General features: G+C 36.3%; 2 protein-coding genes across 2 annotated transcripts; both read right to left on the bottom strand.

Annotated features, from left to right (window-relative positions):
• Positions 1–517: 517 nt before the first annotated feature.
• On the bottom strand, positions 518–5866 carry LOC148063498 (coatomer subunit beta'-like). Its single transcript, XM_087812051.1, has 20 exons — positions 5795–5866; positions 5386–5523; positions 5225–5311; positions 4978–5104; positions 4745–4893; positions 4513–4662; positions 4295–4394; positions 4076–4218; positions 3472–3668; positions 3280–3390; positions 3051–3139; positions 2864–2970; positions 2607–2747; positions 2314–2444; positions 1752–1959; positions 1574–1684; positions 1287–1492; positions 1081–1210; positions 870–1007; positions 518–803 (listed from the first exon to the last, which is right to left on the bottom strand). Exons 1-20 carry the CDS (start codon positions 5795–5797, stop codon positions 723–725), a joined length of 2547 nt encoding a protein of 848 aa, XP_087668177.1. The 5' UTR covers positions 5798–5866; the 3' UTR covers positions 518–722.
• A 2262-nt stretch (positions 5867–8128) lies between these two features.
• rbp2b (retinol binding protein 2b, cellular) lies at positions 8129–9295 on the bottom strand. The gene is made up of 4 exons (XM_087811986.1): positions 9189–9295; positions 8921–9099; positions 8266–8367; positions 8129–8197 (listed from the first exon to the last, which is right to left on the bottom strand). The coding sequence occupies exons 1-4, from the start codon at positions 9259–9261 to the stop codon at positions 8147–8149; spliced, it is 405 nt and encodes a 134-aa protein (XP_087668112.1). The 5' UTR covers positions 9262–9295; the 3' UTR covers positions 8129–8146.
• Positions 9296–13294: the final 3999 nt, after the last annotated feature.

Here is a 13294-nt window from a genome sequence, read left to right on the forward strand (position 1 = left end):
TTTCTTTGTCAAGTGACCAGATAACTTCTGGACAAAAAATAACCTTTTATTTTTCAGGTTAAACCTGCTGATAATGAACAGCTCCTCCAGGATAGACAAATCAAATAATGTCCCTCAAAATTGACGTTCGACTCAGTTGTTTTGATTTGTTAAATATGGTAATTGAATTGCGCAAAGGTTACATTAATTTAAGTTACAAATGGACATTACAGAATACTATTTATAGCTCTATATGTAAAAGTTGGAAGTGTTTCTAAGCATCCAAGAAGTAATCATCAAGGTTCACGTTTGAGGAGTCAAAAGTCATCCAGCTTCATGATGTCAAGGTCCTCCTTAAAGTCATCAAGAGACTGTGCAGATAAAAAAGTAAGAAACTTATAAGTTAAAAAGAAACCCCAGCTTATATCAGTATACATAAAATAGTATGTCATTGTCTTGTCTCCAATTAGTGGAGGTGGCTGCAACGATACTTTAGTGGGTTTGTATAACTCTGATATGAATTGAGCACAGACACAGGTTGCAGCACGAACAGTTTACTTCAAGTCACACACACGCTACAAACACCCTGCATTGACTAAACCAATCGAACACCGAATTGTAGTCGTAGAGTTTAGAGAAGAAAAAAAAACAATAGCAATACAATGAAAACGATGATTAAATGATGATGTATAACTCGGTCACTGCAGCGAGGAATGTAAGGTAAGGTAAGGTAAGGTAAAACTTTATTGATCCCTCAGGAGGTCTCCTTCGTGAAACGGCTCGAATCCTTGTGCGTTTTCCAAAAGGGTCCAGTCTTCATTGGCCTGTAAAGTATACTTTGAATTAAACAGAGAAAGGTGAAGTCTGTTGAATGAATCCTGCACACGTACTGTGACAAGAGAGTTATCCGTTGCCGGTCTGGTGGCGCCCGAGCAGGATTCTCTGAGGTAATGTTCTGCTGCAAAAGCTTCTTTAAGTCCAGGGAACAGATTTTCAAACTCGGTGGGGTCAGCTAACAAATCAGCAGCCTATAATAAATAACAAAGGAATGAATTTAGAAACCAGGAAGACCTTTTTTTTTAACTGATTTGCCAAACTAACCTGCTTGTTAAGACTTTCTCTCCACAACTTAACCACACGAGAAACCTGGCTGGGAAGATAAGTACGAGCCAGGAATGCTGCTTCAGGCAGATGATTAGTTCTGATCAGGAGCTCCAAACAATTATCCAACCTGTGAATAGATAATAATGAATAGTAAACAAAAAATAATTGTGCATTGTTTACATTAAAACACATGTAGCACTTACTTTCCCTGCAGGAAATAGGTCATGAAGGCAACATTGTTCTTCCCGTCTCTTTCAGCTCTTTCAGCCACATCCCCCACATTCCCTGAAGCGGTAGCGAGGAGAAGGAGCCCACGATAGTCGTGGGCATGATGCAGGCACTCCTGGGCCGACTGGGACAGACATTTAATAATTGCCAAATCTGCCACCTGCTTCCACTTCTGCTTCGACTGAAGACACAAGAGAGATGTTTAACACTGGACTCCACAGATATAGGAGCAGATTAACCCCTAAGAAGTAGAGGATCATACTTCTGCCTCGACTGCAAGCTGGTAAGCGATCTTCAGCTCTCCCAACTGTAGTGCCAGCTCAAACCTGTGCTCCGGGTCTGTGGAAACAGCCAACGCCTGCTGCGGGAAGCCCTGGGAACAAAAACAATAACACTTTATCTTGTCCACTCAAACATTCCAGATTCTTTTGATCCCTCACCTGTTTCTCCATGAAGTGTGCCACCCTGGTGCGCTGCTCTTTAGGAATAGTGGGAAGAACCTTGTCAGCCATCCCAAAGTCCCTCCTCATGACAGCAGTCTGGAACTCCAGGACAGAAGCCAGCAGAGAGTAGCGGACGATGTTGAGCTCCTTGTCTCCAAGGTATAGGCGGTCATCTTTGGGAATGTATCCCAGTAAGTACATTGTTCTGTAGAGAGTAGAATTAGTGAAGTATTATTAAAAGTATTAAGAAAAAAGTCGGTGGAATCATATTTTAAGTACATTTTTGTATCAAAGTTAAAAACTTACCAAACGTAATGTTCTGTTATTTTAATTTTGATACTTCCTAATTTAACTGACCGCCGTTCTTTTTATTTGTAGTAGTTTGTTCTCAATCCGGTTTGAGTTAACCCTTTTGGACTCTAACTATCATGGAGACCTCATTGGATCTATTCGTGAATTTTATTTAAACGTCTATTTTCTTTTTTTCTATTTTTTGGTTGCTTCACTGTATTTGTGGTTTACTCTAATGTAGACTTCACAATTGTTACTTTTCTTGTACCTGTCCAAGTGGGCAATAGTTACAATCTCGCCTCCTACACAGTAGTTGAGTGTGTTGACGGAGCTGATGTAGATGAAGCAGTCTCCCACCCACAGTCCAGTTTCCACAATCTCCTGGATCTTTCCCTGGACCTGAAAATAAAAAATAAAAATACAATCTAGTAAAAATGCTTCATCCAGGAAATAGAAATAGGAGGTTTGTGTTAATACTGTTTCTTTAGAACACCTTCTCATTCCCAGGAAACGCTATACTCACCATTCAGTCATATCTGACTTTTACAAAAAACCACACACCTGAAACGCATCCTCAATACCGTCCTCCGTCACGCCATTATTTTCTCGAGCGGCAGCCACTCTATCAGCCAGATAACGAAGGATGAAGAAAGACTCTTCTGTGGCGATGCAGACCAGCTCACCAGAGTCTGACCAAAAGATCTGATGGAAAAACAATGAAAAAAAACCCATATTAAAATGTAAACAATGTAACATGATTCTTTAAAGTCGAAAAAACATAAATAGACGAGCTAAAAATAAAAGTGATGCCGTCATACCTGTTCTGGCTCAAATTCAATGCGGTGGACAATTTCCGTATTTTCCCAGTCATAAAACGTGAGGCCATTCACGCACCTGACCCCCAGCAGGAAACCGCCAAAGATTCCTGCAGAAACCAAATTAAAACGTTCACAGATGTGAGTAAGTAACAACATGACAAATTTTGAAAAGTATTTATCTTGTTACTTTCAGCTCCGTAAGATGGTCTAAAACATTTCTTCTCTTTAAAGTTCTTGAAGAGTTTGACGACACTGAAACCCTCTCTGATTGCATACCTGCAATAAACAAGTGTTTTAGACTTTACTTTGAGAACCTTTGCGTAAACATTCAATAGAGCAAGTTAAAATACATTTTCGAACAGATTATATTTTTATTGATCATGATCATAAATCACCCTGTAAGACACCAAACTTACTGAGATGAGTCGTGAGCCCAAACAAACTCCTGCGCTGAGCCAAAGGTCCTGTTCCTCAGAGCCAAAGCTGTGTAGATGATGTACTCTCCTTCTCCACAGACAACTACAAACCTAAAATGATATTCATCACACTCACATATATTATTTTACAGGACATTTAAGAAAGAGAAAGGTCAGAAAGATCCTGCGTACCGTCCATTAGTATTGTGTTGAATGGTTTGAGGATAGATTTCAGAGATGCCCATATCTCTGGGAGCCAGAAGAAGTGTCTCTCCATCCTTTATCCCAGCATTTCCCGGGGCCAGGTTGACCTTCTGTAATTTTCTGAGTTTGGCCCGGATGATTTTCCCTTTTTTATCCATAGACATGGCTGGCTCCCTTGAACTAAGCTGGGGAAAAATTGTCACATGAAGTTTAAAACACAGGATGTGAAAAAAATCAAAAAACGTTTCAGAGTGGCCTCTATTCCCAGTAAATGGTAACGGATCTGGATTTAAAGCATAATAATAGCAAATTTTAAACTTCAGTCAATGTACTCCACACAGTTAAATAACAAACACCTCACCTATACAACACAAATACATAATAATACAAAACATGACATAGTATTCTATCCTGTTTATCTTTGTGTTATTTCTTTGATCTGTGTTCATTATACTTGGATTTTGCTCTTTTGTATTGCGCTTTGTTCTTGTTTTTATGAATCCATCATCTGTGTCTGCTGTGAAATGGAAACCCAATTTCTCGAAGGAAATCTTCAGAGGGATTAATAACGTTTATCAATCTATTTATCTACCTGGACCATGGTGCTGCCTTCATCGTGGCCCACAGCTAAATTTTTAGACCCTCTCAGTCCACAAACACACCAAACTCGATCCATGCCACATTTCACAGTGCTATCCACAAGATACGTCCTTGAGTTCCACATATGCACGAGGCCTTAAGAAGATCATACATCATTAATTTTAGACAAAGTAATTTTAACTTGAAGCATCTTTTTTTTATTCCAGCTCACCATCTTCTGATCCAGTGATGATGATCGGCAGGTCTGGGTGAAAGCTCACACAGGAGATATTTTGGGCATGACCCTCCAGAGTCTGGACGCAGGTTTTGTTCTGTACAAACACAAACATTTTTTTTGCCGTGTTTATGATTTGACTCAATATTTAAAAAAGAAAAAATGTACTTGCCGGAGTTCATCATTGCAGCAAAACCAACAAAAATGTCCCTGACCTGATAGTCCCAGATTTTGACCTGGCGATCATCAGCCCCTGAAACAAGGTAGGGCTTGTCTTCACCTCCGCGGTAGAAGTCGATACAATTGACTCCTTTCTCATGGCCCTCCAGGGTGAAGTTGGGAGCCGAGGAGCCGAGCTGCCAAAGCTGAGATCAACAAATAATATCTTAGGAAAAATAGGCAATATTCTGCACTGACTTACAATAAACAGATTGATTACCAATATACCTTAATGGTTCTGTCCAGGGAGGCAGTGGCAAACTGGTGACTGTCCTTCGGGTTGATCACTACTTGCATGACATAGTCAGTGTGGCCTCTATAAACCTGTTTGCATGACCATTTTTTATCCCAGTCCCACAGTTTGATCAACATGTCATCTAAATAAACAAAGAATATTTGAATATACATGAGAAAAAAATAAATAAGTTGATCTTTAACCAGAGGTATTAAAGTCACCCTACCACTGCTAGTTAGGATGTAGGGCTTGGTTGGGTGTACTTCAATGCAGCGTATGAAGTCTGCGTGGGCCTCGAACATGTGGACACGCTCCAATGTGTTGTAGTTGAACACACGGATCTGCATGTCGTCCTGCGAGAAGAAAGGTGTTTTATTCATTAAGGGATTTCGTCTGAATATGAGTAGATCGTTTTTCAAGTTTAAAAGACAATCTATTTTCTTTTTAATGTAAATCAGAAAAATGTCACTTACGGATCCTGTGATGATCCAATACTTCCTGGGAACAAACCTTGATGCTCTCACAGGGAGATCACAAACTGCAAAAGTCTTCTCCAGTGTCTTAAGAAATTGTTTAACACATGTTTAATACAAATATTAAGTATTAACGCGGGGGGGTGGGTGGGGGGTCTCACCTCTGTTTCATGGTTCCAAACACGGACGCTGCCATTGTAATGTCCGGCCAACATCCATGGCTCAGTGGGATGAAGATCAAGACTTTTGACCCGGTCGGAGATGGATGTCAGCGCCCACTGAATGTCCAGATTTAGAGCCTAAAAAAAGCAAGTTGGAGCAAATGTGTCTTATTATTGAGCATTTAATTAAAACTAAATCTTGCTTGACACGTGTAATTACATTTATATTTTAAAAACAACCTTGAAAACGTAACTCTAACGTTACAACTGTATTTGAGTTTGTATTAAATAAGTAATGTAGTTGTAAACTACCAGCCTGTAAACGGTGTAATAGGACCATTAACGTAATAAGCAATAACAGAAGCACTTCAAGAGCATCTTAGTTCATACAATTTAACGTTTTTCTCACCATTATTCAAGACGAGCACAAAAGCAGAGAGATATGATACGTGTCAATAACAAACAAATACAGAGGGCAGCTCACTTTCTAGCTGTGAGGAACCTTTTGACATTTTAAAGGCACATTCTGACTTTTAAGTCCCACTTATTGCTATGAACTCTGGGTAAACATCAGAGTTAAAGGAAACTGAAAATAAGCACATAATGAACATATTTTAAAAATCATTTTGATAATAAAAGACACAAATCTCAAAAGTATGAATACTTTTGGAATACAATAATAACATTTATAAATTGGGCGAAAACGCGGTTTCTTATACATCGTCTTTGCATTTCAAATGAAACAAAATGCAATTAAAAATGGCGTCAGTTCTGTCAAAGAGAACAAGAACATTTTCAACAATTCCGTTTGATTGTCCTAAAACAAAACAACTGTGAGGATTTTGCAAGTTTTTATTAGGAAAAGTATATACGTAAATCTAAATGTCAAACTCAAAGGCATATTGTTTCATTATCAACACCACGGAAATTAATAATACGATGTTTAAGATCGTTTGATCATCACCAGCAAATATCTAAATTTCAAAATAATCACCTGATGTTGAGAATTTCATTTGCGAATTTAAAAAGTATCTTGGAAATTGATGAAAAGTAAAAAAGCTAATCATTCAAGTACATTTAATCATGGATTTATGGATCATTCATGGATTATACATACGATATTATTATTATTATTATTATATTTTAAGAACAAACCTTGAAAACATAACTTTGACATTAAATTTGTAACTACTGTATTTGAGTTTGTATTAAATAAGTAATGTAGTTGTAAACTACCAGCCTGTGAACGGTGTAATAGGACCATTAACGTAATAAGCAATAACAGAAGCACGTCAAGAGCATCTTAGTTCATAAAATTTAACGTTTTTCTCACCATTATTCACGACGAGCACAAAAGCAGAGAGATATGATACGTGTCAATAACAAACAAATACAGAGGGCAGCTCACTTTCTAGCTGTGAGGAACCTTCTGACATTTTAAAGGCACATTCTGACTTTTAAGTCCCACTTTTCGCTATGAACTCTGGGTAAACATCAGAGTTAAAGGAAACTGAAAATAAGCACATAATGAACATATTTTAAAAATCATTTTGATAATAAAAGACACAAATCTCAAAAGTATGAATACTTTTGGAATACAATAATAAAATATATAAATTGGGCAAAAACGCGGTTTCTTATACATCGTCTTTGCATTTCAAATGAAACAAAATGCAATTTAAAATGACGTCAGTTCTGTCAAACAGAACAAGAACATTTTCAACAATTCCGTTTGATTGTCCTAAAACAAAACAACTGTGAGGATTTTGCAAGTTTTTATTAGGAAAAATATATACGTAAATCTAAATGTCAAACTCAAAGGCATATTGTTTCATTATCAACACCACGGAAATTAATAATACGATGTTTAAGATCGTTTGATCATCACCAGCAAATATCTAAATTTCAAAATAATCACCTGATGTTGAGAATTTCATTTGCGAATTTAAAAAGTATCTTGGAAATTGATGAAAAGTAAAAAAGCTAATCATTCAAGTACATTTAATCACGGATTTATGGATCATTCATGGATTATACATACGATATTATTATTATTATTATTATATTTTAAGAACAAACCTTGAAAACATAACTTTGACGTTAAATTTGTAACTACTGTATTTGAGTTTGTATTAAATAAGTAATGTAGTTGTAAACTACCAGCCTGTGAACGGTGTAATAGGACCATTAACGTAATAAGCAATAACAGAAGCACGTCAAGAGCATCTTAGTTCATACAATTTAACGTTTTTCTCACCATTATTCACGACGAGCACAAAAGCAGAGAGATATGATACGTGTCAATAACAAACAAATACAGAGGGCAGCTCACTTTCTAGTTGTGATGAACCTTCTGACATTTTAAAGGCACGTTCTGACTTTTAAGTCCCACTTATTGCTATGAACTCTGGGTAAACGTCAGAGTGAAAGTAAACAGTGACCTGACTTGAACAGATTTTAAAAATCATTTGATAATAAAAGAAAAAAAATACTCAAAAGTATGAATACATTAAATAAATTTGTATTTTTAATTTAATTAATGTATATTTTTTGCAAATTATTTTTATATTCTGTCAGTATTTGCTCCTTGTTTGTCTTTCAGATCTGGATTGTTTGAAACAGAAACTAAATGTAACCCCCTGTCTTTTGTCCCAAAAGGTTATTAAAATGGTGTTTTTTATTTATTTAATTTAATTCAGACAAACACTGGCATTAATGCGAACAATGACATTATAACACAACATGAGTTGATTCTTATTTATTATTTTCTGGTGAAGACTTGACGACACACCACGTCTTCACACGTCAGCTCCTGTAAGAAAAGTAAAAAATCAATTAAACCCATATTATTATGATCTTGACAACATAAAAATATCTCACCAGATATAGCTTGTCTCCCTCGATCCAATGCTTCCACCCACGATTGGATTTTTCTCCCTTCTGGGTGCAGACCAGCATGTCCCCATCCCAGGTCACCAGACTCTGGAAGAAAAAAAAAGGAATATTAGAATTCAATTGCAAGTCATTTCATGTGGCCCGTTGAATAGTCGGCTCAAATCAAAGTAGATTGATGTTAATGTTGGTGACCTATGGAGATGACAGTGTTTAAGACAAGATAAGGGGCAGAAAATATTTAGGTCCACAATCTGAGACGTCCAAAAAGATTAAAACCGAGTTTTGTTTGTAGTTCTTCCGCCAAAAAAACAAACAAATATAAAATTAAGATATACGGAGCCATCGAGAATGTTGATAATAGATAGATAGATGAACTATCAGAATCATATTTTCTGTTAATAATTATTTTCTGCCCATGACCTTGAATGCTAATAACATTGTGACCTCTTGAGTGAGTATGACGTCCCTCATTTATAGTCCCAATATGCACTGCAACAATGGTTTTGATGAATGGTAGTAGAATTATTATTACTATTGTACTTTATTTTGTCTGTTAAGACGTATATTTTCCTGTGTACAACTTATTAGACCGGCTATTGCCATTCCTGAACTTCTGGACAAATCAATAAGATGGACTGACCTTTACATTTCGGTTGTCCAGACCTTTGGTGTACTCGTCAAACTCCACTCCCACGGTGAAGCCCAACTCATAATTCCGGAAGGTGCTGAGAGTTTTAAACTCAAACTGGTCTCCCTCTTGTGCCACCACTTTGGTCTGGGACAGTGAAATGGCTATTTTTCTTGTGGCAAAGTCGATATCTGGATCAAGAGAGAAACATTTATCACAGTATTTTTTACAAAAATTGATTGAATAAATGTATTAGATGAGTTAAAAAAAAAAATCTTACTCAGTGCTTTTAAGTAGTCCTCGAAGTTTTCGCTGGTTTCAAGTATCCATTTTCCTTTAAAGTTTACCGGCATGATGGCGCTTCTAGTCTAGCTAGTGTGTGGACAGTGTGGGGAGACGGAGGGGGGGGGGGGGGGTTAAAAGAGTGTCCATCTTTATAAGAGAGGGGCAAGAGGGCAAAGAGCTATTGATAAGTGACATTAGCTTTAACACGATTGGCAGTAGTTCAGCAAGGGAGCTTCCCGCCCCCTTTTTGCTTTCATTTGATCATAGAGGACACACAGGTTCATCTCCCACCTATTGTCCACCTCGCCGTCAGTGAACAGAGCTGCGTTATCACATGCTGCCCAGGGCGTGTGTGAACTTTGACTTGATAGACATTGTACAATGTACAGTGGGGGCGGGGGGAGTTGTTTTGAAACATTCAGGGATTCTGTGAAAACACACAATTTCTAAAAGGTTAAAAAAGTTCATTTCTTTACAACGACAAATACTAACTTGATTAAAACAACAATTCCTCATCAGATTTTTGTGTTGTCTAATTTTAATAAAGTACATTTAAAAAAGTAATTAATACATTTAATTAAAAGGGTTATATTAATAATTCCTGAAAACTATGTTATATAACGTGACTCTAGAGGGCTGTCAATCCAAAAAAATAAACGGAAAAAGAAAACATTTGTTTAAAATCCCCTTTTTCACTTCCAGTGCAATATTTAGCTCAAAGATCGAGATAAAAAAGCTTTTTTTTTTAAAAAAAGAATGTTGTTGAACTATAAAGTATAACATTTTTAATGGCTGTATCAAAATAAATGTATATGTACACACACATGCAAGCAATACGAAAATGTGAATAGAATGTTCTAGAATTAAAAATGGTCAGAATGGAGCTTTGACTTATAAATAATTATTTTAAATGTAAAAATAAAGCAAGTGCGGAGTTCTGTAAGGAAATGACAACTTTACTGTAATCAATCATCTAGATTTAACACACATTTCAAACAGTCACTTGATTAACTGATAATCTTACATATTTAATTCATATTAAATAATCATTGTCTTGCATTACATTCACTCACTGCAACAACTCAAAGGCCGAGGTCACAAAGCCCTGCAGACACACAGAAAGATTATACAATCCCAGATTCCCAGCAAGTCTGTGGACACCTGTTTGAGAACTCCCACTGAAAGACACAACAGGCCAGCAAGTCGCTGGGAACAGACTCTCTAAGAGAAGACAACAACTTTTGGTAAGTTTCCACTACTATCACGTGCGACCGGCCATCTTAGAATCAAGTGTTTACAGTTACTGACCAATCCTACATTCACATTTGACTAGAGGCGTTAACCTGAATATTCTATTATAAAGATCCACCATTTTGTCTGATCTTTGCGTTCTGGCATTCGAAGACGTCTGCGATAGATCTCTCTGCTTGTTAGCGCCCGTGTTCACGTAAGTTTGTCTCTGACTTTTGCATAATTCACTAAACAAGCATTTTTCTTAAACTCATCCATGTGTCTGTCCTTCATTCCACCACCACGTACGAGGCTGGGGAGGGGTCGGTTCACAGAAACACAAAATCCCCACAACTTGGTGGCCGTGACCCTTGGCGTGGACTGGTGGTTTGAAGGCCTTTTCAATTCCGAGACGAACTCTGAGCTGATTGTTCTCCAGGCAACCAGAGGCCTCACAATACCTTACTTCAAGAATCAGGTGAGAAAGATTTTATCTTATTTTTTACATAGATTTTTTAAGTTTATATTTTTAGTTAGGAAAGATTACTTATATTTATATTTTATATTAGCTTTGGTTGCCTGGACGAATAAACGTAAGTCTCTGGTTCTGTCACAAATTTACATTATATATTTCAACAGTGTTTTCATAAGCTGATGCTCGTTTTTTGGTGTATTGCATGGTCAGTTGTTGTTTATTGTTGTTTTAAGTGTAGACGACATTATCGTGTCCCGGGAAGAAGAAGCATCGTTGAAAAAAGAAAAAACGTTGATTAGAATTTAATTTAAAATGGATAGGCAGAGGAGCCGGTTACACGACCTGGTAACCCCTGGGATTCTGAGTAGGGGTGGAGTATAACCGGCTCCCTCTACGGGGCATCTGACGTTTTTCCAGGTTCCTATACTAGTTAGGATACTTGGCCTATAGTTGATTATGGTAGACGTACTTTTTCGGTAAGCCAAGTAGCTATCATAAATTTGGGGATATGTGGTGATTTTTAGTAAATTAGGGAATGGATTTTTATCTTTTTAATTATTGGAGGAATATTAAGTTATATGTTGTATTTGGTCTTTAGACAGTCACTCTTATTCCTCTTTGTCAATTGTGCTATATATATATATATATATATATATGCAGTATACATTTGATTAGATCTAATTGCATTTATTATTTTCAAATTATTCCATTTAATTTTAATTTTTATTGTTTTTATTATTAATATCCTAGTTTACTATTTGTTTTTTTTTTATTATCTTGTATTTTATAATATTTTAATTAGTTAATTAAAGTTTTGGTTCTTAATTTAGATTCTTCCTCTTTCATATTTTCATTTAATTATTTATTTTGGTAATTGCTTCTTTACCTATTATTATTATTATTTTTAGCATTAATATTAATATTATTAATATTATTATTAATTTGTTCAATTAATTTATTGACCTCCTCTTTTTAAAAGTAACTATTACTACAGGTGACAAGTTAAAGCTCCTGACAGGGAAGAAAATAAGGAACATTACTCTACTTTTAACTTAATGGGAAATCTTATTATGAGTGGGTTACTCACATCAATGATTTCTGAGAATTCATAATAAATAGAATGGTTAAACAAAGTGCTCTTATTGAGCTAGCTTGATACAGCTAATTAAGATTCAACTTAAAGACTCACCGAGGGACAGTGGAAGTAGCAGCTGAATACCACACAGTGATGGAGGAGTGTGTACATATAAAAGCTTGAGCTATTCTGATATTCATTTACAGTATGTTATGGTTCATTGAAGAGCTCATTGTCATTCATCCAGGATGAGATCAATCTACCGAAGATAAAGAGGACATAGATAAATTTCCCCTCTTGTGCTGATTCACACTTCAAATACCTCGTTCCCGGCAAGTCAGAGAGCAGAGATCAATGAGACCCGTCTGGGGAGAAATAAATGAACAGTGCCTGCAGGTAGATGGAGCTAAGGAGTGAATAAACAAGAAGCAGCAGCAGTGAGAGCCTAGAATGAGAAGTGAGTGGGACAGGTTTAAGATGCTAATATAACAGAACGAGAGGGCAGATGAGATTTATCAGAAGGCGGCATGAATAAGGTTGTCAAAATAACATGTAGAAGTCTAGTCAATTATTTGTTGAGTCACTTATGGGGCTCATGATGTATGTATTGTTTGAAACATCTTCAGTGTGATCATCACAATGTAAGAATTCTACTGTCAAGTTTGATTTCTACACTCGTCAAACCAAATAAAAGCTAAACAGGTGCAGGAAAACAAAACGAGTGTCAGTATTCCTCTGAGAAATGTGAATTAAATCTTCTTGGACTGAATGTACAAAAATAAATATAGTTAGTAATCTACAAATATACACTCATGGTATCAAAGGCAGTTCCTGAAAGGTTGAAAAAAATACTGCAAAACTAAATTGAAAGAAATAAAGAAGGAAAAAGGAGGGTTTAAAATCAGTAAAAGAAAACAAATGTCCCATTAGTAAAAAGCATTATTTCCGTTTAAAAACTTTGCAAACATTTAGGCCAAAAAAGCAACACCAAAATAGGCCAGGCAGGTCGTATAGTCCTTGAACGCAACATATCGCAACACGGCGCTTTCTATTTTAACGTAAACGGGTTATTAATGTTTTTAAAGTTTTTTAATCAAAACTTTCTTTACATCTGTCCTCATATTTCCCATGTGTAGAAAATCACAGTATTTCTTAAATAAAATATATCTATTTAATATCTCTGTCATGCAAAAAGGACAAGATTTATTGTCAGACATTCCAAACTTCAGTTTTTAAGATCTTCGTCAGAGTTAATTTTCAGTCTTGATTACCTTCAAAATGCCCATAAGTCAATGAAAACACACTCATTTCTAGTTGCTAG

The sequence above is a fragment of the Callionymus lyra genome, chromosome 16, assembly GCF_982586985.1.
Source record: "Callionymus lyra chromosome 16, fCalLyr1.hap1.1, whole genome shotgun sequence".
NCBI lineage: Eukaryota > Metazoa > Chordata > Actinopteri > Syngnathiformes > Callionymidae > Callionymus > Callionymus lyra.

What these genes read in the sequence shown, in the direction of transcription:
- rbp2b (XM_087811986.1), bottom strand. Translation starts at nt 9,261, where the DNA reads ATGCCGGTAAACTTTAAAGGAAAATGGATACTTGAAACCAGCGAAAAC. An exon ending in TGGACAACCGAAATGTAAAG is followed by an intron (nt 8,368 to 8,920) that starts GTCAGTCCATCT and finishes TTTTTCTTCCAG; the next exon opens with AGTCTGGTGACCTGGGATGG. An exon ending in AGGGAGACAAGCTATATCTG is followed by an intron (nt 8,198 to 8,265) that starts GTGAGATATTTT and finishes CTTTTCTTACAG; the next exon opens with GAGCTGACGTGTGAAGACGT.
- LOC148063498 (XM_087812051.1), bottom strand. An exon ending in TGGGCTCACGACTCATCTCA is followed by an intron (nt 3,140 to 3,279) that starts GTAAGTTTGGTG and finishes TGTTTATTGCAG; the next exon opens with GTATGCAATCAGAGAGGGTT. An exon ending in GAGAAAGTCTTAACAAGCAG is followed by an intron (nt 1,008 to 1,080) that starts GTTAGTTTGGCA and finishes TATTTATTATAG; the next exon opens with GCTGCTGATTTGTTAGCTGA.